The sequence below is a fragment of the Aptenodytes patagonicus genome, chromosome 1 (assembly GCF_965638725.1).
Source record: "Aptenodytes patagonicus chromosome 1, bAptPat1.pri.cur, whole genome shotgun sequence".
In the NCBI taxonomy this organism is placed as follows: domain Eukaryota; kingdom Metazoa; phylum Chordata; class Aves; order Sphenisciformes; family Spheniscidae; genus Aptenodytes; species Aptenodytes patagonicus.
In genome coordinates, this window is record NC_134949.1 from 193,863,934 (window position 1) to 193,889,401 (window position 25,468).

Genomic DNA, 25,468 nt, shown 5'->3' on the forward strand with positions numbered 1-25,468 from the left:
TGATTCCTTCTACATTCAAAAGAGGAAGAATGCCCAAAAAGACAATGGAATTGAGCCACAGTGCTCAGGCAACCATCTCTTCTCCAGCTTTCAATAACCCGCAACACCCTCAGCTTTAGACTATCTGCAACACCCTCAGTTTTTAGCTAGACACCTGCCAGAAGGGAGGGTAATAAAGTGTGCTAGACAAAAATGGAGTATGTTCCTTATGAAACAGGAGGTTTTTTTTTTTTATCCTTTCCATTGTTACACCTGTGATTTGACCTGTGTTCTCAAACAAATAAATAGAAAAGATTAAATAAATATAAGCTATAAGCTTCCACATGTTAGCATTGTCTTGATCTGCAGCTGATAAGTTCATGAATGTAATACTATGTTTGAGCTAAAAGTATTTAGAATGATAGTTTTTGAAACATCTCTTCATTAGCTAAGGCTTCCTTTGACCACCTCTCCCCTTCTCAAATTTTGCAGGGTTTGAAAATTTCCTGATGCATTCGCTGCAATTCAAGATAATGTTTCAACTTCCCTTTCCATCTATGAATCTGACTGATTGTTTTTAGATCTTGACGATATAAGCACAAGGGCCCTCTCAGCTCTCTGAAGTGCCTATTTTAGGCAGCCAGACTCAATGGTCAAACGGCCAGCAATGGTGGTAACTAGAGTACTCTTCATGGCTGGTACAGAAATCCCAAATGGGATAACCCTAACTTCATAATAAAACAATTCCCCTTCTTCAACACACTGTTTGAGTACCGTAATTATTCCATTTAGAAGAGGCTTGACATTAAAAGAGTGTCAGGAGAGTGTGCATCACACTAAGGTAAATAAGGGTAGTCCATATGTCTGAAAGCTGTTATTTCAGCCTTTCAGCAGACTTAGACAGACATTTCTGCATCCTTTGACATCTGGGTCACAACCATAAAGTTTTGCAGCACAATTACAATAATTATAACATTATAACTACCTTTTTCAGCTCATCTCCATTCCTTTTGTATCTCCCACAGAGCAGAAAACCCTTCTATCCACCATCTGGGCACATCTCTAGTACAAGGAAGGTCATCAGCAGCTAGAGATGCCAGAGTAGCCAGCTGCTCTGCAGGCCTCCCTCCCCGGGGCCTCAGTACCGGGAGCCATTATCAATGGAACGGTGAGGACTAATAATCCTTGATTTTGGCATATAGCCCAGGGGAAGCCAGCTGGGATGGGTTAAATCATCCTGAGGTTCTTTTGAGTTACTGTGGGAGATGTGCAGGGCAGTGCACTGAACTGGGTTAATGCTTTTGGCCCCCAGTGACTCATTCCATCTCTCCTGTCTCTCACAGCAAGGGGAAATGCATGCTTCAACTAATAATAAACCAGCGCTGAGCATGTGGAGAACACCGTGCCAAATACCAAACAGCTGGGGCTCTCTGGCCAGCCATTAGCTAGCCCAATCACAGCATCGCCTGAAGTCTTCAAGAAAAGAAGTGAAAATAAGACGGGTAAAAAAGAAACTTCCAAATCAACTGGAAAAAAAAATCTTAGAACATTTGTACAAAGTTCTTGTGTCTTGTCAAGGAGTTTGTTATGACATAACTTTTATTTCCTAACAAACACAAACCTCTCTTCACGTTCTTCACCAAAAAAAGGGACTAAAAAGATGAGAAATGCTTACAGGAGGAAGAAGGAATCTCTCCAAGAACACTTGCATCTCTGTACCTCCAAAATAGCTTAAAATACAGGCATTGCTCTTGGCTGTCTTTCAGCATGGGAAAAAAAAAAGCGTTATATTTTTCCTTAGAAAGTAGCAATCTTGATGACATTCTTACAATGTCATATTTCATTATCTAGTTTAACAAGGAAAAGATGTTCTCTGAAAAGAAATCAGGAATCTTTTTAAATGAACAGCATACTTCAGGAAGCAGAGTAAGACACTGCGTGCACAAAATTAGTTCAACTTGTATTCCAATTAAGGAAGAATCCAGGCTTTGCATCTCTTGTGCATAACACATTTTAATTTAGATGATATTAGTGGTTGTATGAAAAACTTGTAACTTAAAATTCTTGCTGCTAGAAAATTTCATCTGTAATTTCTGGCAGCCTGCACCAAAGGTTCATCTGCTAATACTTCAGGGCAGCGAACTAAAGTCATAGCAATTTCACACATGCTCACACGCAGAACCTACCCCACCATTCAGAAATGAAATTAGCCTTTTTGGTATTTACAATTTATTATCAGAACACTCTACATGTGACTCTCTGACAATACTTTCAAGAAAGATGCAGGTTTATAAACACCAAGAACAGAAGAGACATTCATTATTTCAAGAAGTATCCATTTTTTTGCAAATTAAAATTAAAACCAAATGATGTCAGACAGACTTTGTTTCAAATTATAGTGATTCTTTATCCCATTTTTAGGGAAAATGCATTACTTCGTAACATTTATGGGCTAGAAAATGTTATCCACATTAAGATGCTTCTTTTGCCTCACCATGTACATTTCCACAGCTAGGGTTCTGTCAACAGTTTTATAATAAACCATTTTTGCAGAGTTTTGTACATCAACTATAAAAATATGTTCCAGGATGAAAATTGGCAGTGTTGGTTCTCAGTTCAAGGATACATGATAGTATTGTTCTTAATATATTTTTAACATCTTTTTCCAATATGAAAAAGAAACCCCAACTTAAACTTCCTTCACAGGCTTTGTTAAGCATTTTTTTTAAAAGGTGTCAAACTACAAACTCTAGTAGTGGGGCAATATAAAAATAACGTACAAAACTTGCAGCTTGCAAATGTATTGGGGAAAAAGGTGTAGCTGTATTTGACATTCAATGTACAATAAATGCAGCATAATTGAACAATGCTCAATAAATAGTGTGCAATTATTTAAGCTTGCAAAAAGTCTTTGCTAAGGTCCTTCTCAAGAGGCTGTCAAAGAAACTGTGCAGGCATAAAGTGAGAGGCAAAGTCTTGTCATGATTGATGCAGATCAGAAGCTGGCCAAAGAGACCGGAAAACCAAGGAAGAAACAAGCACTTTCCATCTGAAATGAGCGGTGTGGTTGGAGGTAACGTGTTGATAATTGTATTGCAAAGAGGGGGAGTAATGTTATAGCAAAAGCCACAAAAGACATGCAGTTGATTGCCTGGAAAAAAACCGTATGTATCAAGAGGCGTTTTAGAGGAACCAACCACAAGGAAGGCGGATGGGCACAAGGATGTCAGTGCTAACAAATCCCAAATGAGGCTCTTAGCAGAGGATGGGCAGAATGGCTCATGCAGTAAAGGTCTAGCAGCGTGGCACTGCATCGAAGGGGCCAGGGAAGCCAATTAAAGGTTAGCCTGGATAAGGGACAAGAGAAAAAAGTATGGGAAAAATACTGCAGACCTCTCAGAAAAGCCAGACTCTCACCTGACATACCATGTTCTGAATTAGTCACCCCATCCTCCCCAAGCAATATAAAAGCACAGCAAAAACAGGATAATGAGTATCATCAGGACCATTACAAAGTAGCTCATAGGAACCACCGCCGAAAAAGCCTCGGATTGCTCACTGGGGAGAAGAGGCAGTTATGTAGGAGCATTACAAAGCTCATGAATTTTACAGAGGGGGTAGGTGGACAGGTTCTGTAGACTCTGCTCCATGATACAAAACTGGGAAGCATTTAGTGAAGTAAATAAAGAGGTTGTAAATGAAGAACAGGTAGGCGGAAACACTTCTTAATTGCAACAAGCAATTACTCCCCTGGAACTTCATGTTATGTAAAACTTAACTGAAGGAAGACCTTCTCAGAATTAAAAGAAAGAAAGAAAGAAAGAAAGAAAGAGAGAAAGAGAGAAAGAGAGAAAGAGAGAAAGAGAGAAAGAGAGAAAGAGAGAAAGAAAGAGAAAGAAAGAAAGAAAGAAAGAAAGAAAGAAAGAAAGAAAGAAAGAAAGAAAGAAAGAAAGAAAGAAAGAAAGAAAGAAAGAAAGAAAGAAAGAAAGAAAGAAAGAAAGAAAGAAAGAAAGAAAGAAAGAAAGAAAGAAAGAAAGAAAGAAAGAAATACAGACAAAAACACACACAGAAATACATCAGAGACCTTAGACAACAAAAGTGTTCAAAATGATAAAACAGGAGGCAGGGCTGCTAAGGTCATCTATTATTAAAATTGTCTGACACTTCCTATTGCAACACCCTGTTGTCAGTTGCTTTTAGCTTTGCCAATCATTAACAGTTTGGACTGAAATTTTACACGTCGAATATCTGCCTGAGGCTGAAATACTCTGAAAAATTTTAGTCTGAACAATCCAACTGCTGCACAGACAGAGCCAGAGAAAAGTACTTGGGGTTTTTTTATTTCATGTTAAAAAATTTGGTGTTCTGTCTCGGCAGTTGTAGCCCCTCCAGACTCTGGAGAGAGGATATAATATTTCAGAGGTGAAAAGCCTTTGCATTGTAGCGGTAATATTTGCCATTCTCTTTAAACTCTACCTGAAAATTCAGGCAAATTATGCCTTTGAATAAAATTATATTCACTCATACTCTGAAAAATAGATCTATTTTTGGCTTTAATAGCTGAAATCACAAAGGATTACATCTTCCACAAATGTGCTGGTTTATGTTTGCACCTCTGCTCTGCAACCAAGGAAGGAGTTAAAGCAGAAAGAGCTCAGCTATTATCAACGTTTGAAATTATTTGTTCCAGCTTTTTAAAACTTGAAACCTAAAGTTGCCTTCTACTTCTGTGCTCTTTTTGCCTTCAGTCTGCGAAGTTTCCAGCTTAGCCAGCGAGGACGAATCTAACCTGGTGACACTTGCTGAGATCAGAGTGGTTAAATCAGAACATTGTCTGAGCAGCTTGATTCTCCTAAAAGCCTGTCAGATCTGGAGCAGCTAATTGGGTCTTGCCCCATATGTTCTGCCTGCAATTTTTCCAGCAACAGAACATGGAGCGCAACAGAGCCAGCAAGCAGATTTTTCCCAAGTTTTGCTATTCTTGTCTCTCTCCTCGCTTATGGGGAAAAATATCTTTCATGCCGATCCTAGGAGAGGTTTGCAAAGTTCTGAAATTTTGGCTTTTTTCGCTCGCCGGCCATTTCATTTGAAACATCTCCACTCTGCAGGTGCTTTGAAGGGAAACAAACTTTTCAGACTATAATCTGCGGTAGGATACATCATGACCAGGATGTATCTAGTCAACTCTGAACCAGCTGCTAGCTCACCACCCAACACCAGTTTCACCAGGGAGGCAGAAAACAGCTTTTCAAGCAGTAAGTAAGGACCAGGCAGCTGATGGCAGCTTCTTGCAGGTACCACAGAGCAGGTCAGAGCTGACCATATCACCTACCCTCCCTTGCCCTCCTCTCCATCAGGAGCAGCTCAGCTCACCGTGTTGCTCTGTGATGGGCACAGGAAAAGGCATCTGAGGGGCTGCTGGCAGGAGAGGAGGGAAGGGAAGGTGACTGGCAGTGCCATCAGCTTGGTTAGCATGGGGTAGATGGCATAATATCCGGACGTGGCCCACGCAGCTGGGCTGGTTGAATTCACTAGAGTCACTAGATTTGAGTCTTCCTTTTTTTTTTCCACACCAGCTGAACTGTTTAGCTCTGTGGGTCATGTTCTCAGCTGTACTACAGCTGTATTCAAGGGAGCTTAGAGAAGAGGCTTTTAGCACCTGGGACTGCCAGTGACTGCTTTGTCCTTTGATTTGTGCTGAAGCAGCCTCAGGATAGTTTTGAGTTTTGTGGGGCAGTGGTACTTAACGAAGGCTGCTAATGGGCCACATGCCCTGCCACCCTGGTCTGTGTAATGCCGGCTCTCAACCACCTTTGCCATGCCAGTGAATTTTCAGCCTTTCACATTTTAGGCAGCTTTATAGCTTCTTTGCACTGCTGAAATGGGACAGAAGGACCAGGTTAGGGAAGGTCCTTTCTAAGTCTAGCATACGTACTTTAAACTCAAATGATAAATTTGCAGTTCGAAGAGGTTTCCAACTGGCTCCTTTGGTCTCTGGGTTCCAGCACTGAGAGGATTTATGTTTTACACCGTAGTGTAGTTCCAGATATTTAAATCGAGAACATACTCGTCCAAGCTTCACAGGAAAGTATACTACTTCGGATAGAATTATGGCCAGCATCTTTATGTTTTATTGTCACTTAAGCATTAAACAGCTCCATGCTGCCTTGTATAATTCTCAAAACAGTCAGGTTTCTCAGATTAAATGCCAGTCTCACATTATGAAGCAGGTTGTGTTCCTGAGAACTAAATCACAAAATAACTATGGTCCTAGGCCAGGAATTCATGTGTATTATTTTTGTACTCACCTTTTCCAGCATTTCCAGATTATATCATGAACAGCCATGGTCATGGTACCCCTCAAAACATGAATCGACGTCATTCTGAATCACAGATGAGATATAGCCCATCCATCAAAAAAACACCCAACGTGGCAGAAGTAATGCAAAACCTTTCCCACTTTATCTGCCACTTTATAAATCTGACTGCACTTGTCTGAATCTTTTTCCCTAGGGCTTGTTATATTTCAGCAGAATTCTCCATCATGTTGTGAAGTGAATATGAAAAAGCACAGCGACCAAAGTGATGCTCGGCAAAGCTAAAATGCATAGTAACACTGAATCGAAAGGTGAGCAAACCACAGCTTATTACCATGATTTTCTGAGAAAAAGAGGGGGGGGGGGGGGGAGAAAAATAAAAGCCTCTTCAGGATAGAGAGATAGAAAATCTCATATATCTCGAAAAGGAAAAAGAGGGATAAAAGAGAGATGACTGATACAATCAAAGATTAAAATGTAAAACACCCAGCAACTCCTTCTTTGACGTTCCCCTTTGAACGCAGTCTACTGCAGAGCAGAATATTCTAAAATAAATATTTTGGACTGAGCTTTGCATCCAGTTCCACCAGTGTGACTCCACTGCTACTAGCAGGACTGTGACAGGGTCCCAGGTGGCAAGGATGAAAACAGAAACTCATTATGGAATGAGAAATGTAAGAATGCTTTGGTGAGAGCACACTCCCTGCAGAGTGTCATGTAAGTAAAAAGAACATTTAAATAATACTGGCCCTTGATCCTCTCAAAAGCTGAGAGCGCATTTATTCAGCTCGAATTCCAAAAACCCAGCCACAGTTTATAAAATATACTTGATCCTTGTGTAAGACCCTTTGGCATTTTCTTTCAGTGAAAAGATCTCCAGATGTTATTTTTACAGTTCATCTTAAGTAAATGTATGTGTTTAGCTAAACAGGCTTAAATGCAAGAGCCACCTAAGAGAACAATGATGAAATGCTTGACTTGATTTATGGACCACCTGTCAAACCCTTGTTTATGAACATCTGGCTGGGAAGGTGATTCGAAAAGTTTTTCTGTCAGTAAATATCACCATAGTAAGCTCTTCTACTTACAGGCAGCTCTAAATTGTAAATGTAATTAGTGGAGAAATGGCATCGGAGTGTACATCTAAAGTCACATTCAGCTTATCCATGCACACAAACCATTCATTTTACAGCACTGCTAACGTGTAATGTGTAATCATTTGCAACTTCTTAATTAACAAAATACACAAAATATCCAGTTTGGAACCTGAAAGTTGCTTTCCCTACAAGGTGCACGAGCAAGTGCAAGGCTGTCTCTCACGACAACCCTTCAAAGTAAGCTCATGCGCCTCCCTTACAACTTCTCAGCAACCACCATGGCCTGGATTCGGTAGCCCAGCTTTCTCCCACACCCCCGTACCTGTTCCCTCTAGCTTTATCACATAGGTCCAGCAGGAGCTCCTGGGAGAGAGGAACCTCACCCGTCCTCTGCCCACCTCCATCTGTTTCTTAGCACAGTTTCTGCAGTTTCCCCTGAACACAACAGCTTGCAAGGGCCTAAATGCCACAGCAACATTCCTAATTCAAAGGCTGATATCATCTAAAATCTACAAAGCAAGGCTGAGCCCAGGATAATGAAATTTTTCTCTCCTTCTTCCCCTGTTTTGCGACAACATGACAACTCTGAGATGACACAATCCAGGAACCCTTTCTGTAATTCAATTCTAGTTCTGAAGCAAAAGTCTACTTTCATCCTGGGTCTAATCTAATATCAGGGAATGATGAGGTTTTTTGTGAGAAATTTCTTTGTTCACTGAGAAACAAAGCAGCAGCAGCATTATTGCAGAAATTCAGTTTCGGCTGAGATGAAGATAACGCCAATCTGGGACCTCACTATAGATTCAGAGAGATTCATATCACCCACACCAAAACATCTAACCACGGCACCTCAGACAGGAGCCTTTTCACCTCTTCGTATGGCCCGTGGAAAAGGTGGAAGATTGTATAGCGTGATTCAGCCCACCTGCAGTAATCTCTGCATCTCCTGAAGGAGATTCCTACCTCTTTCCAGAAGCTATGACAGAAACCTACTGCCGTCGCACTCTTTTCTTTGGCACTCCTGTTGCACACCCAGTAACAAGGAGGCAGAACTTGTACATGCTTCCTTGCTATAAAGAAACTACTGGGAAATTACTGGAGTACCTCATTAAATCAACAACAACAAAAAGGAATTAAATTTCAAACTCAGCCTTGGTGGAAAACTTACTGCAAACCAGAGAAGACTTAGAAAGAATAGTCTTGTTTTGGTTAAGTCACATTAGAAAAAATGCTGTTATATTCTTGAGTGGCTCTGCATACAAGCAACAGCCAAGACATCTATTGACAAGGATGGGATGTTCAAACATGCTTAAAACATTGAAGAGTTTCATCACACAAAAACTTCACAAAAGCCATTGACTAGAAATCTGTTGCAAAAGGGACATGATGAAAAATGTGTCAGACTGAAATGGAACGGCAGTCCATTTTGAACGAAGCAAAAGGGATTTAGGAGATAGGGAGCACAGGAAGAGAAACTGGAGCTTTTTTAAAGTCATTGTGGTTATAAATGATAAGAAAACTAAGTATGGATGCAGCATATTTGTTTCAATTTCCAAAAGTATTTGACAAGTTTCCATAGGAGAGATTAATGACTAAGAGGCACAGAACAAGAATAAAGAAATAAAAAAGTCTTCTGTGTATAAAAACTAGCTCAAATTATTGTTTTGCCCTTAGAAGAAGACTATCCCTCTTACACAAGAGATCTTGTCCTTACAGCCATAAACCTGCCATTATCCTGTGGGTCTGGGTTTGGAGGGCTACTTTAAGAATAATGTCACACATTTGTAATAGTATTGCTGTAGCGGTAACGGTCTAAAGTCATAAGCAAGACAAGGTTTATGGGCCAGTATAGTCAGAAAAAAAAAGAAGCCCATGTTCAGGTCTGAGATAGAAGCAGTGAACTCCCAAGCTAAATACAAGTAGGGAGCACATCCTTTGATTTTAATTAGATATGTTAAGTCAGGTAGACAAAAGAAGCTGGTTGGCACTGTAAAAGAGAAGGGAATATTAAAAGGGAAGTGGTGACACGGTGGTTATTCTGTAAAGGAATAGGTAGGTAAGCCTGTGGCAGATGACAAGATTAATAAAGGGAGGAAAATTATAATGTGCTGCAAAACTACTCCTTCCTTTGAATCCACCTTTTTTACTGTCTGCTATAATTAAAGTTTTAGTCCCCTGGCTGCCTCAGACCATCAGAGGGCTGGTGCATATTTTTCCAGCTACACAAGTTGGTCCAAGAAGCAATGTTACTTTTACCCACAAATCTTGCCTCACGCAGAAGGCCCGCAGGTGTACAGCCTGCTCCTAGAAATGCGCAGCACTCGCTTCCTTGCTCTGTGAGCAAATGAGGAGCCCGCTGTGACCCTGCCTCTTCTCCTCCCCTTTGCACTCACAAAGCTTGATTTGTTATCAGCACACAGTCCCTGAGGTCAGGGCAGCACAGGCTGCGAGTGGGCCTGGGCATTAAATGAGGGGGTTAATTATATGTGATGGAAAATGACTTTTTTTGTTTGTTTTCTGGGTTTTGTAATCTAAAAGACAGATGAAGCCTGGTCTTTTACGGTCAGATTCATTTTTCTTTATTTTACTAACACAAGGAAAAAAAATTTACAGCCTCTTATTCCTGCTGTCTCTGCAGACTTGTACAAGAGGGAAAACTGGGAGGGAAGAGGGAAACAGGGTCCTATTCTGGTCTGTATTATTGATGGAGGGGCTCTCTCCACCTAACCCCTGGATCACTCTCTCCTCTCATGTTCACCTCTGAAACTCCAGGGGGGACAATCAAGGCTCCAATCACAACATTTGACCAGCAACATTTTACTACTGGATTTTACTCATGCCAGAGCGAAAACAGGTTTGTTACCCTTTTAATCCCCAAATGAGTTTCCAGAGCGAGCAGTACTTGCAAACCTGTAAACTCTATTTGTATGCAGCCATTAAGTAACATGGACTTTCCTGATATTTTCAATCTATAACACAACCGTAAAAGAAAACTATGACAGGTTGTCATCTTTCGATCATAAAAGCATGGTGAGCAATAAAAAAAGTCCTCTGGAGGACTTCTTTAGCTTATGCTTACTATATACATATGTGGATGAAGCATTAAATACAGTATCTCAAGGCTACAGATGAAATAAATATTTGAAGCACAACAAATAACAGGTCACGTAATCAAGTCTAGTGAGATGTGGCTCTCATACAATGTGGTCCACAGAGGCCAGTTGCCATTCTGCATTGGAAAATGTGAAATAATTGAGCTAGGATAAAGCAAACAACCTAGGAAATGTGTGAAAACCCAAACTGTCTTTGAATTCTAACAAGAAAACACTGAGAAATATCACTAGATCCACAACCCGATGCCTATTAGCAATAAGAAGGGAGAATTACAATATACAGTAACATTGGTGAGAATATGCAGATGTGTGATAATGTTTCTGTTACACGATCCTTAGAATAATGGAGTCCCTCTCTTACTACTTGAGGTAGCTAAGAGATCTGAATGCCCATTAGTAGATATCTGTTGCATTACAGAGATTGCATTCAAATCTACACTGATGCATTGTTGATGGAAAACTAGAGATCTCTGTCTGTTAAAGGAGCTGCGGTGAAAAAGCCCTCCACTGAGAACTCGGGGCCTCAAATCCCTGGATGAATAGTTGGAAGGATGGTTAGCTCTTGTGTCCCCGATGAGCTCAACTGCTGAGGTAAAACACTGGAAGAGAGGCGGTCCCTAAGGGATGCCAAATGGTGAATATGAGTCATTAGCTATCATCATTTTACTTTCTTAGCACTGCACCTTTACATTTCTATAGTGTGCACATGTGTAGAGACACATGCCACCCCATCAGGCGGTGCTGAAGCAATTTGTTATAGGGAAATATATACTGGGATCCTTCATGGAGATATATTTTCCTCCTGAGGCCCACTGCTAGTAACTTCCATTCATATATAATAGCCCTCTTGCCTTCAAGAGGACAATCTTTGTCATGATGATTACATGCAAGACTGTTTCTGCAGAATTGGATGGTTTGGGTTTGTTTTCTCTTAATTCCAGCTTAAATTCCACTTGGACAGCAAAAGAAATGCCGGCTGTTTGCTCTTTTTGAAGGGAAAACGTAGAACACGTGTTCCAAACAACATTCAGATATTAAAGCTCAGAATTAACACCTTGAATTGCAGCCAGAAATGATCTTAGACTTGAGGCTGAAAGTCCTTAGTCTTGGGAGTCGATAAATCAGTCATGACATGCCTGAACCGGCTATGGTTTATTATAAAATCAAGCTTGATTATCTACTTGAGGTAATTAGACAGACCACAACAAAAGGACACAAAGTTAAAAGGCAACATATGTAGGAAGAACTGGAAGAGATATTTTACTTTACACAGGCTGGTGAATAGCAAGAATGAACTTGTACTTGTACTTGACATTTTTTCATATACTGAATTCTGGCTAATAACATAAAGGGACCCTGCAATATTTATAATAAGCAATTTATTAAATCACCTACTCTTGGAGCTGCTCGGCTGCAAATTCCCATTCCCTGCTGCCTGCACACAGCCCTGATATACAGGTGCAGCATCTGAGCTCTCTCCTCTCACAACCTATGACACTTCTCTAAGTCCCTAGGGGATTACAAAAGTATTAAAAACACGGTAAAGAAAAAAAGGCTGCTGCAACATTTATTACATTGAAGGACAGCAGCATTGTGTTGGGGTATAAACACACTAAATATGAAGGAATTAAAAGAAAATAAAATTTGGTCACTTTTCCCTTTCCTGACCTCTTGATTTTGGTGAGTTTATTGTTATTTTTAAGGAATATTTAATTTATTTACGGTACTGGCTATTCTAGCAGGTGAAGTTGTAGGACATTCTGCAATGTCTTAAAAATACTTCTACAAAGCATGCTTGAAGTGCTAAAATTGTTTTCAAAAGGGCCCAGAAAAGGAGGTTTCAATGATTATTCCTGGAAAGGGCTCAGTCATGCAAGTGCAAATATAGATCAAGTCCTGAAACAGGAGGTTTCCAATAAAAGGGTTAAATAGATTTGACAGATGCAGCTCAAAATAGGGTAAAACTTCAACATTGCTAATGGTTATAATATTGCACATTGATTTCTAGTGAAATGAACCATTTGAAATGCAATTGTCTCAGAGAGAACAGAAAGAGTTGGAGAAGCATATAACTCGTCCTCTCCATCCACTGCAGTCTGGACATCTCTTTTCTGAAACACAGCTCATTCTGCCAGATCTTTAAAAAAAAGATGACAATAAGCACATCTGCACCTTCTCCCATGGTGCTGTCTCCTGCAAACGCCAGCAAAGCTCTTTCCTATTCTCTCACTTCCCTTTTCCCAATCCTTTTCTAAAAATCACAGCAGCATAGTCAAAGAGGAAGAGCAGGCAGGAACTGTCTGCCTGTTTCTAATGCGCACAATAGAGTTTGCCTGTTTCTCACTGCCTGACTCAAAGTATCAGATAAAAAGAGTTAAACCGCTTTTTCACTTACCACCATATTACTGCTGTGCCAAGATACCAATAAAAAAGCTACATAATAGGCAGGCAGCTCCGTAATCACTGCTGCTTTTCATGCCAATCAGTATTATCCCATTGTTTCCAGGTGGTCCCTTACCTACCTGGTTTATCTAAGTGAAAGAAAACAGACCATGTGCAATTTGGGCCGGGATTGACTCTTAAGTGTTCAGACGGTGTTTAACTTACTGGAGCTCTCTATCTCTAAGCCTTTCCTGAATACAAATAACAAACAATTACTGAATAATGTAGGCATTGTGGTCGGGAGGAGGAGATTATTTATAAAGGAAAATCAAGTAGGGTCAAGAGAACCGTTTTTTAAGAAAAAAAAAAATCTGAATAAGAAATGTGCACATACAGGAAAGGCAGATAAAGTTGTCCTTGTTACACGAACAGACCTATTAAATTTCTGAAGCCATAGTAACAGAATATCTTTAATATTTGGGCAGAACACAATCTAACTACATGCTGCAGAGTATTAGAGCATATTGTATGTATTACGTTTAATTATCTTTCACCTCCACGTCCACTAACAGAACTACTCCAGTGACCAGCTGCTTCCCATTACAGAGACATTACTCAGAGCTGGTGATGTCACGCACATCATTTGTCACCACCGGAGCATAGGAAGGTACAGTAAATCCACTGTTTATCTGGATGAAGTCAACATTAGCAAAGTATTATGTTACAAGCTCCCTCACATGCTCAGGGATTAGGCTCGCTGAAGCCCAACTTTATTCTTCAATATGGGCCATCAGAAGACATTTTACCACACTGATCACCTCTGGTGATATTTCACAGACAGACTCCTGCAGTGAAGTGGATATGCATTTTTATGCACTTTGTGAGACATAATTCTCACACACATATGCAAAGGGCATTTGAAGGACAGGTGGCAGAAAGGAAGAAGAAACATGCTTGTGCCCTTCATCCCAAGGTAAAATGTAGAAAGCAAGCTTTTCTTGCTTGCTTTCTAGGGCCAAGCTGTAAGCATCAACCTAGCCCATGCAGGCAGAGAGCCTGACTAGGGAAGAACAAAAGATTTTATAGCCCTTGATTTGGGGTGGCTGCCTGGGGATTCATTCATATTCAAGTCTTCCCCTCCCAAAGAAGTCTGGCTTGGTGACTCCCCCAGGCGGTGCCATCTGTGCCATCCTGATCACTGCGCTTTCCTGAGAGTACTCGGCATGGACCGAGTTAACACTCCTCTTGGGACTGCTGTGCCCATCTCCTGTAGACCCTCCACACGGCCTGTTAACAGTTTTGGCTTTAGGGCTTCAGGTAGCATCGCCTTCACCTTGCCACCCAGGCACCGTGACTGTGCTCAGCAGGCCACCTTCAAACCGTCTGCCATTAGCAAGCCTTTTTTTTTTCCACGTAAATACATAACCTGGTATTCATACCTTGTCTTTAATTAGTTAAAATGGTCAATTTGCTCTTTCTTGTTGATTTCTCTCCACAATAACTCAATTTTCCCATGAGCAAACTGTACGTCACACAGGGGTTACACTGGATTCCCCATGTCAGCCAAGGAACGTGGGATCCTTGGATGGGGAGTGATGTTTGAAGGAAAAGTGCTGCAAATAAGCTGTGCTCCAGCAGAAGTGAACAGTCAGTAGCAAATAGTAGCAAGCAGTTCCCAATAGCCTCTTGGCTTACTTTATGCAGTGGGATGCTCATAATTACTCACAGGCTTTCTTGTCTAAAATAAATAAATACATGGAAAATAGTGGGGATGGAGGCTTTCCAAAGTGAGAAAAAAGATGGGGAAAACTTTTGCAAAAATATAGTATTTCCTTACGCTACTTTACTGCAACTTCAAATAAAAACATGCCAAACAGATTTTTGGTGGTATAATTACCAACAGCCAGGAATTAAAAAAATCCAAACCAAAAGGCCAAAACATCCAAACAATATGACTTGCATCATAAATTTACTCCAGTATTTTGAGACAGTTAAGAGTAGTTATGCCAAATAGTAATCAGTCTGTTTTCCTAAACTGTTAACTGGCCTGGACAAAAGTATAACAACAGAGAGAGAGATGCCATATTCCAGAAAAAACCCTCACCCCACATACAGCACAAGCTTTGCACTTAGTAATTCCCTTTACGTGCCCCTGCTCACCTCTGAGGTTTGTTTATTTGGGGCATTCAGCCCCTCATACCATGTGAAAAAGCATTATTTATATTTAAGCGCCAAGCAGATTTTAATCATTATCTTCATCCTTGGCCTCAATTAAGGTCTAATATAGAGAAGGCACTTGAATGACCTAAGAGGTACACTTAACCCTGAATAGTGTGTCAAAGGCACTTCAAGTTTCTGCCACATTTCCTCTGGCCATCGAATCTCTCTCTCCTTTTTCTGTTGTAACCTGACTGTGTTTGTTCCTAGCACTTTAATGTCCCCTGGTGTGAAGCCTCCTTGAGTAACACTCACATGATAGAAAGCGTGCTTAACTCTGCAGGCGCTTTTCAGGTCAATGAAAAAAACCTACTTGTTACACTAATATATAATACTTCTTTAGAGATGTTCCCAGTGGCTCTACATATTGGGATTCCCACAGTACCTGTTCTCTTTCTTGCTGCTCTCCTGTGTCTTGATAATAAAAATACATGGTTTTATCTGGGTACAAGCTCGACTCTAATCTTTTACAGTATGTTTCACACCTCTAATTATTCTGATTGGTTATTCAGATAATTTAAATGGTAAATCTTTTCCCCTTGACTAAAATGCAATGTTTCTGTAGTGAAGACTATAAAAGTAAAGTAGGAAGGAATTACAATAAAATTAGGAAAATTATATGATTTTCTTCAGAGCATGCCTTATTACATTTCTCTTGCTCCATAGGCTGGCTTGTTAATGAAACACAATGGATAAAACAGGTTGGGAAGCCATAATAGCTGAAAAGATGCCTTCCAAAGATACCTTGTAGCCTTGAGAGGTTTGCAAAACCTATGGAAACCTGCAGATTTTATGAAGGCTTCTTATATCTTCTTTTACTGCCAGATGTCAAGCCAGTGCAGCATTCAGAGCAAGGGTAAACATGCTGCACACTACTACCGTGCCACCGGGCTGCTGAACTCTTCCAGCAGCTACTTGTGGTCTGCAGCTTACAGGGGCAGAGGAACAAGAGTGCGTGGAGCGCCTTCGCCAGCTGCCTGTGCACTTCAAAGCTTACATCTGGAGCGTGCTAAACTTCAGTCACATATTATAGATGCTCAAGCATTTTTTCCTAAAAAAAAAAGGTTACTATCTTCAGGTCATAGTACAAGTGGCTTATTTTAAAACTTTTGTGGATAGACTCTGTAATCAATTAACAGGAGCTCAGTATTAATTACAGAAAAGGAAGCTGTGTTTTGTTAGGCATGTCTTGGACAATTTGAGTTACGTGCTCATTGGCACATTGGTTCAGCGGCTAAGCGATGAAGTGTAGAAAAAGCAAGCTTTAATAGGTAATGGGATAGCACGGGTAAAACGAAATGACACTGCCAGGTGGCTATCAGTAGCTCCAAGCCTCCAGTAACGGAGAGGCCACAGAAGAAGTATAGACATGAGAGCTGGCAGAGTCTTCTGGCCAGCTGACTTCTTAAACTCTTCAGCACTGCTTAATGTACAGTCTTTCTTTGGGGAACTGCTGAATAGAATAAAATATACCTTGATTTCCTACTTTATTTGATTTTTCTTCATTAACGTTACAAAAATAGTACACAACCAGAACAAGGAGGGATATGTTTACAATTTAGTCAGCATATGATGATCTGCAGTCGACAATAATTCATAAAGCATGCCTCATCTATTTTATGGTAGAAAGACACTGAAGCTTAAAGGACTTTTCCACAGCCAAGGAAGACTGGTGAGGGAATTCTTAAGTCTCAGCCCAACCTTGATATTTCTCAAATAATTCCTAGGTCTTCTCCTCTGCATAGGAATCAGTGACCTCTTGAGATACCGGAGTGAGTAGGAGAAGGAAAAGCCATCACGCTAGTCCTCCCCCTGATATGCCCATCACATGGAAAAATGCTTGAGACTAACTGGAATCTGAATATAGTGATTGCCTTTAGTTACAATCTTCATTCTGAAGAAAGAGATAATATTATGCCTCCAAAGACTTGAAGGTCTTGAGCTAATAAAATTCCGGGAGGGATATTTAACCCTGTGTCTTGGGATTTAGGAGTCTCTAGACTGAAATTTTCCAAATTTTTCTGTTATCAAAAAGTAAGTCTGGGGTTGCAGTTTCAGGATTGCAACCACTTATTGTCGCGGGTGCTGCTTCCCGAAGTGAAGTTTTGCTGAGTTATGACTTGATTTGGAAATATAACCTCTAGTTTGGGGAACCCTGTTCTATATATAAAAAGAAATGTTTTTATGCTGAGGGTGGTGAAACACTGGCACAGGTTGCCCAGAGAGGTGGTGGATGCGCCATCCCTGGAAACCTTCAAGGTCAGGCTGGACGGGGCTCATCAGAGGGAGAAGCGCTTCAGTGCTGATTTGCCTTGTACATCTCTCCCTGTGAAGTATCTGATACTCAACACTGTCAAAAGCACAATCCTGAGCGAGGTGACCTGATTGGAACTGACAGCTCCTATGTTCCACTGAAATCAGGTCAAAAGACAAGTGTGTGGGGAAAGCAAAGACAAATGGAAAAACAGAAAGGTTGATGTAACTGTCTAATATTTCACAACTTCCAGTGTTTAAAAAATACATGCCTGAGGCCACAAAAATGGTGTATGATTTTTCTATACATTTTGGTAAGCAAGATGTTAGGCTTCAAAGCTTCCTGGTCTCTGATTTGACTAGGATTTTGTACAAGTTGTCAAAGTCTAACAGCAAAAACAAGACTGGAGGCCACTGCAAATTTTAGTATCTTGAGGCTGAGGCATGTTGGCTGGACTCACATAGAAAAGTGTGCCTTAATAATTATCCTGTAAATAAGTAGAAGGCATCAGTTTTCAGGCATACCCTTGACTTCTAGGCAGATCTATAACTTTCGTCTTGGATGTCTGCCCTTGTAGTTTGTTATTTTTTTTCTGTCAGAGTACAAATATGCAGCACAGGGCATGAGCTTAACTAAGTCTAAAAGAATTACCACTTATGTACCACTCTTAATGTTCATTTGTACCAGGGAACTTTTTGACACGTACCATTTTTGACTAACAAATGTTTAGGTCATCTAAGTCATTCTGGAGAAAAGCATCTCAAAATTGCTTCATGTTTTTCAGGGCAATGGTTCATTAGTGAAAGGAGAACTAAACTGAACTGGAGAAGTAAATAATTTTCCTGGCAGGATGTCTTCCTTTAGAAAACAGGTCACCTGATGCCATTTGCTGAAACAAATGACAGCATAAGAACGCTAAATTCAGCAATGCCAAAATTGCCTTTAAAAAGTACCAATGCAAAATCAAAATAAAACATTCTCAGTTGGCCTGAGGTCACTGAGTTTTTCTGCTAGTCCTAAAATGTAACAAAACAGCAGTCTTGAGTGTACTTGAAAGATTTGCTTCAATCAGAGTTGCTGAGTGCACAAAGAGGATTCAGATCTCAAAAAGGTGGAGTACAAACTATCCTTCCCCTCTCACCTGACCATTTTTCTCAAAGTCTCAAAGCATAGAAAACAGCAATTTTAAGGCCTGGATAATTTAAAAGCAGTTTAGCAGATTTTCTCCCACCTTTCCAGAATTTTTTTTACTCTGGGCTGAGACCAACCGTGAGAAATTTCAGCCCAAAAGGCAATTTTTTGGAAAAAATTATAACCTGCTGAAAGGTGAGGTTTAGAATGAAAGTGCTTTTCAGCCATAACTATTGCACATCAATCTTTAACACTTTAACTAATGCATTATTAAACTACAGTTTATTGTATGAATTATGTATATATAATGTATAAATGCATATATTAGTGTACATGTAATGCAGTAACCAAATATTATGGAAAAAGGTAAGCTTTCTGAATAACAGTAAATGTAAGCAAAATATATGTAGAAACAGAAGAGATATTATACAACTATTAACAAGAATCCATCTTTACCAATGAAAGGCTCTGACATTTGCCCAGATCAAAAATCCAATTTTACAGCACTGGGAGATAAGGAATTAAATAGAGAGCAGATATCATCTAAACTGGTATTAAAAGGTTAGCAGTGCTTAAAATTGATTAGTTACCAAGACCAGACAGCCTGCATCCCAGGCTGTGAGAAGAGTATCGGCCAGATGTTATGGAAGCTTTAGTTGTCATTTTAACAAACTCTTGGGCTAGGCAAGAGCTTCACAGATTGCAAAGTGGGGAGCATAACTCTGTTAGAAGGCAGGCATCCCAGCATGTTACACAGCAGCAAAGTTAACAACAGTTGGGAAAAAAAAACCCATCAAAAACCTTTAAAAAGACCTAGTAGATCATATGGGCTCCATACCTACGGGAACAAAAATGCCCTGCAATTTAGGAATTAGGAACCGGTTAGTTTGGGGAAGGAAAGTCTGTGAATGGATAAGTCCTTTGGAAACTGAAAGATCGGAGAACTAAGAGATACGTCAGGATATAGATGAGTACCATACACCAAGCTTCAGACTATGGGAGGTTATGTAAAGATATCCGGGAAAGATTATATTCTCTCCAAGATTAATCTAAACTACTTACTGCTTTCCTAGCTGTCATCAAGGCAGGAAAAAAAGAATAAAATAGATTTTTAAAGACAGACAAAAAGTTAGCACTGGGACATGGGTGTGTCATTTTAATCTCCGAGAAATGTCACAGATGACAGTAGCAAAAGCAATATGTGACTGCTGACAAAGATGAGTTCGTTACTAGGATTAACAGCAAAAAAAAAAAAGAAAAAAGTCAGAAAGGGCTAAGGACTAGTTAGATATTTGGTTGAACATGGTGATGCAAACTCTCACTGAATGCAGATACTGTAAATATATTATAGCAAATAAGTCTATACGTATTTTCACGGTAAATTGTGATTTTGCCATTATGGATTTGCCATGAAGAAAATGTGTCAAAAAATTATGAATCATAAGGAAATATAATGAAGTGTCAAAGCACCTATTTACCTTGAAAATATAAGAGAGTCTCAAATAAAGGAAAGCAAAAGGAAAGAAAAGAAGTTATTCTGCACCCGTAGAATAAGGCAGCACTTCAGTAATTAATATTTATTACTTATGGCACCTTTCATATATTGAAAATGCTGAACAAATACCAACTGACCTGTACAACACTCCTACAATACGTGATACACATAGTTATGGAAATTACAGTAGGGAGCTGGCAATGAAATAAAGTCCTGGAGATCCTCCCTTGTGGGGAAAAGCGTTGCACATGAGATGAGGCTGCCATGTAGGGATTGCATGGCACACCTGAGGACACAATTTACACTGAAACTGGAGAGACAGTGGAAGAGAGGAAGACAAAAAGGTGGGCAAACCTCCACGGGATATGCAACTGAGATGCTTATAAATGAAAGCAGCAGAAGCTGATTTTGACATGTGGCTATTTTCAGGTTTGGAAGTAATTGCATTCAAGTTGAGTGCAGCACCTTCAGGCAATGCCCCACCAGAAAATGGAAAAAGCTGTTTCCCCACCAGCACATAGAATCATAAAACGTCCTGAGCTGGAAGGGACCCATGACAATCATCGAATGCAACTCCTGACTCCACACAGGATAACCTAAAAGTTAAACCGTGTATCAAAGAGTGTTGTCCAAATGCTTCTTGAACACCAACAGGCTTTGGGCCATGACTAATTCCCTGAGGAGCTTGTTCCAGTGCTTGGCCACCCTCACAGTGAAGAACTTTTTCCTAATAAACAATCTGAACATCCCTTGATGCAGCTTTAAGCCATTCCCTCGCATCGTATCACCAGACACCAGAGAGAACAGATCAGCACTTCCCTCTCCACTCACCTTCATGAGGAAGTTGTAGACAGCAATGAGGTCTCCCCTCAGCCTCCTCTTCTCCAAGCTGAACAAACCTAGTATCCTTAGCTGCTCCTCTTAAGTCTTGCCCTCTAGTCCTTTCACCATCTTTGTTGCCTCCCCTTGGACACACCCTAATATTTTTATATCCTTCTTATCGCACACAGCACTCAAGGTGAGGCTGCACCAATGCTGAGTGAAGTGGGACAATCACTTCTTTTGACCGGTTAGCTACACTGTGCTTAATGCACCCCAGGTTGCCCCTTTTGGCTGCCAGGGCACACTGTTGACTCATATTGAGCTTCCCATCAACCAAAAACCCCAGATCCCTTTCTGCAGGGCTGCACTCCAGCCTCTTGTCCCGCAACCCACACGTACATCCAGGATTACACCATCCCAGGTGCAGAATCCAGCATTTGCCCTGGTTAAACATCATATGGTTGGTGATTGCCCAGCACTCTAATCTATCCAGATAGCTATATTAGGCCTCTCTACCCTCAAGGGAATCAACGGCTCCTCCTAATCTAGTATCATCAGAAAACTTAGTGTGGACTCAACTCCTGCGTCCAGATCATTGACAAAAACATTGAAGAGAACTGGCTCCCGAGGAGTGCATGGCTTTGCTTGTTTCTTTTAATCAGGAGCATGGGGTTAAAGCCAGAGACCAAGAATCAGTTCACAGCCTCCACCAGCTAAACTCTCTGCTTGAGACTGATTCATTATAAATCAGCTTTCTTGCAGCTTAGTTTACCCGCCTGTAAAACAGGTAATTCAGAGCCAGACCGTCAGCTGTGAACTGGCACAGCTCCACTCGGTTCCCAGTGTCAGAAGGGGACATATTTGGCCAAAATTAAGCATCACGCATCCCTGGTGAGGCACGCAGAGTGATTTACATCATGACCTGGCTCACTGCATCCATGTCTACATGGACGGGCGCAGACGTGCCAGGATGCTGCTCTGATCCAGATGTCACACAGCTCTTCTTAAGCTGAAGTGGCAATGCAGCTTCCAGAGGGGATCTGTCATATGCCTGGCATGTGGCTTGTGTCTATAGGGCACGCACCCATATAAAAATAATTTTTCTCTACCTCACAAAAGCGATGAAGTTTTATTAATCCTAACTAATCGGGCCTCTACTGTTGACAATGAGGTCTGATATGTCCAGGCTTGTCTGTGAAACATATTGCTGGTTTCAAAATATTATTTTTATTGTTGTTAGAATAAGCAATCCCCTGCAACCCTCTCCCAAACTATGTTTGGGAAGTGAAATGACAAAATCAAACAAGAACAACCTCTTGAAATTCAGTTTATGGAGTCAGGCAGAAAGTAAATAAGCACACACCTGATAGGAAAGCTTCACTTCACTAATATCAACTGAGCATGTGAATTGAATGGGCTTCATGATTTTCTGCCTAATTAACATAACTTCAAAATCTTTCTCCAGTCAAGACTTCTCAGCCCAGGGTATTTATTCCTTGGCAAAACCTCAAGACATCCTGCTTGAACAGAGAAACAGAAACAAACGTTTCTCTTACGTGACCTGCCTCCTGCTCTTGACCCAGCATAAGGATTGATGGTTTAGTTGTTTAATTTCCCCAAAGAGTTTTGGCTTTTCCACAAGGTTAAAATACAATATGGATTATATACCTACTACAAGAAGAGAGTAATACACAGTATGCAATATTAATCATAGGTGATGTTTTCAGAATATAAAAATATAATATCCTCAGAAATCATTCCATATATTTTTAAAAGGACCCGGAAGAATTCATGGACAGTACAAGAGTTCTTTTTTAAAACAGAAAAATCTTACCTGTCACAAGCTGTTGTCCAGCTAGCCCTACTGGAACCATCCCCAGGTTATTCATAGCTGTAGCCCAAGCCGTCGGATCAGTGACTGACATGTTAAGTTGTGTGGTATCTATAGCTATACTTCCCAAACCATCAGCTGCTGCAAGAAAAGAAACATCGTAAGTAGAATAGTCAACGCGCCAGGATTTTTAACCAAAATCTTCAGTGAAAATGAGATATCACAACCATTGCTTATTTTGGGTTTGTTTTGTTTCTTAATTATGATTCACCTTTTAGACCATTGACAATAGTGCTTGGTATTGTATAGTAAAACATAAAGACATTGGAAACATTCAACAGACATAAAATGAAACAAGAGTGATTCAGGCTGGTTATATGGAAAACTTTTTCACCATGAGGACAGTCAAGCAGTGGAACAGGCTGTGCAGTCGCCACCCTTGGCAGCTTTCAAGAGTCAGTTGATAAAGCCCTGAGCAACTGGTCTGACCCTACGGCTGGCCTTGCTTTGAGCAGGAGGTTGGACTGGAGACCTTCTGAGGCCGCTCCCAACCTGAATGAATTGCCCTGCAATCCTCTGATAAAATTTAATTATATATAATCTGTGGCAACTTGTCAGAAAGCTGTGAGAACCAAACACAATCCAAGGAAAGACCTGTTTTCCATAAGGTGCAACTTTTTTTGGTAAAAGATTTAAGAATACATTAGCCCCTAACTAAAAAGAGGTCAAACCAAATTGATTCACTATGGGAAATACCAAGTTTTGTTCTAAAAACAAAAGAGAATTATCATGAATATGGTCAAAATAGACTGAGCCCAGGCATGGATTTTCCTGGGTTGGGGAAGGAAGAGTGGGTCAGATAGCTAAGGGATGGTACCGTTCTGATACTGAACCCCCAAACACAAGGTGTGTTCACACATTTTTGCTTCCTCCCTCCCCAGTCACAGCTGAAATCAGCTCTTTCCAGCTATTTTCTTATGACCTTTGCAGACCTGAGATATTTACCGGCAGCCATTGCTTTTCCCCAGTTCCTTTTGCTCCTCTTAGACTTCTTCAGCTAGGAATAATTAACTACTGTATTAGCAGCATCTTGAGACGGGATATCACCGAACGCAGGGCCCACACACAGCTCATTAGGCTCTGAAAGAGAAAAGACGAAATCAGCTATCAAGTGACACAGTCAGAACATAGTTGCAAAACAACAGACCGCTTTGGGAATCCACTCGAAGCTCCTGCCCACTCCCTCTGGATCACCAGCCCCAGCCTCTTTGCACGCATTTAGCGGCCACTGTAGAAGTGTTTCAGCGAACGCTCATCCTTGCCTGCTGAGCAAACAGTGCCACGTATGAACCTGTCAGACCGCTGAAAAGCCCTTCACAAATTAGGTCTTATCAGTAGCTACACAGCCTCCTCGGCATGAAGGCATCAGCTGAAAGAACATATTAAGGGATGAGTATGATTTTTTTTTTTTTAACTGTTAACAATTAACTGATGATGCAAGTTTCAAGGAAATAGTCTCCTGTTCTGAGATGAAAAGGGAAAAAAGAATACTCCACAATGACTTACAGAATGGAGCCTGCAGAGACATGGAAAAGTAAGAAAACCTAACAAAGCTGAGGATGATGCCTGCTCCTTAACTAACACCGTATCTTTGGCTCACAAAGGTTAGTTAGCTCGAAGCAAAGGTGGAGTATCTGCTTCTAGCTAAACCACATTGCTTTCTTCAGGTATCTGTCAGACTATGAATTTTACATAAGGGTAACTTCTTGCTGTTGTTACTGTTGTTTGTGAAGCTCACCACGTCAGCTCATCGCTGGTTGGAAAGGAGGCTGAATGAGCGAACGGGTAAGAGGTGTGACCAAAGGCTGTGAGCTCCCAGCACTCACAGCAGAGGGAGGAAACGCTGGAGTGACGATGATCACAGATATATGCCCATGTTAGTCTTTGTGCGTTAGTTACATGTGACTGTGGGTCAAGGGGGGCTGCGTTATTTTTGTGGCTGGCCAGTAGCCTAAGGGGTCTGACCTATAGCGTTTGGTGCTAGCGGCCAACAACTGACCAAGCGCTTACAGGTGTTCAGGGAGGTCATTAATGCCGTGCAGGTGCATCTCGGTGACTTGTTCAGCCCTAAGGTATTTGTGTTGTCTTTAAAAAAGTACTTGAAAGACCTTAATTAAGAGGTTTCCAACATGCAAACCCTAAGAATTCATCCTTAGAAAAGACACAATTAAAGTGATTATACTATATTTTAGCTTAGTACCTCCCACACTTTTTTCATGTAATGTGCATAAAGTTCAAGCCAGAAAGTTTCATACTATAGTTCCCTGACACTGTACAGATCACTTCATAGGAATGTGACCACATCAATAGCTGTAAAAGTGAAGACAAGAGTCAAGATCAGACAATGCTGTACATTTTTAGTATGTTGTAATTTTCAAATAACCTTTTTAACTAGGTTAAAAAGCATTTTGTTCAAATCTACAGTGGGTCTATTTAAAAGCCAATATTTATCAACTCTTAGTATTTGAATTTGCAATTCCAATTCTTACTTGATCTCCACTATTCATGATACATAACAAAATAATTTTATGATAAAATTAGCTTTTAAATAACATCTATAGACATCAAATAAACATTGAACAAAAGTCCTCTGCAGGGAATGAGACTAACATAAGGCAAGCCACCCGAGATTTCTGTAAAGTTTTTAAAAACTGGGTGTCTCCTGTTCAGCTCCTTGAACTTGTATTTAGCTCTTTCCACTCAGGCTATAAACTTCTGACCACAAACATCTATTTCAAGGTTAGAGCTGGCTGAATTATTCCTTGTCAAT

General features: G+C 40.6%; 1 protein-coding gene across 2 annotated transcripts in view; it reads right to left on the reverse strand.

Moving 5' to 3' along the window:
- The window catches only part of ENOX1 (ecto-NOX disulfide-thiol exchanger 1), a 382,814-nt gene that overhangs the window by 115,866 nt on the left and 241,480 nt on the right, over positions 1–25,468 (reverse strand). For both annotated transcript variants that reach the window (XM_076363460.1, XM_076363466.1), the window contains 2 exons: positions 23,644–23,778; positions 22,642–22,779 (listed from right to left, as the gene is read on the reverse strand). In XM_076363460.1, the coding sequence (XP_076219575.1) occupies positions 22,642–22,779; positions 23,644–23,653 (148 nt within the window). In that variant the 5' untranslated portion in view covers positions 23,654–23,778. The remainder of the gene's footprint in view (positions 1–22,641; positions 22,780–23,643; positions 23,779–25,468) is intronic.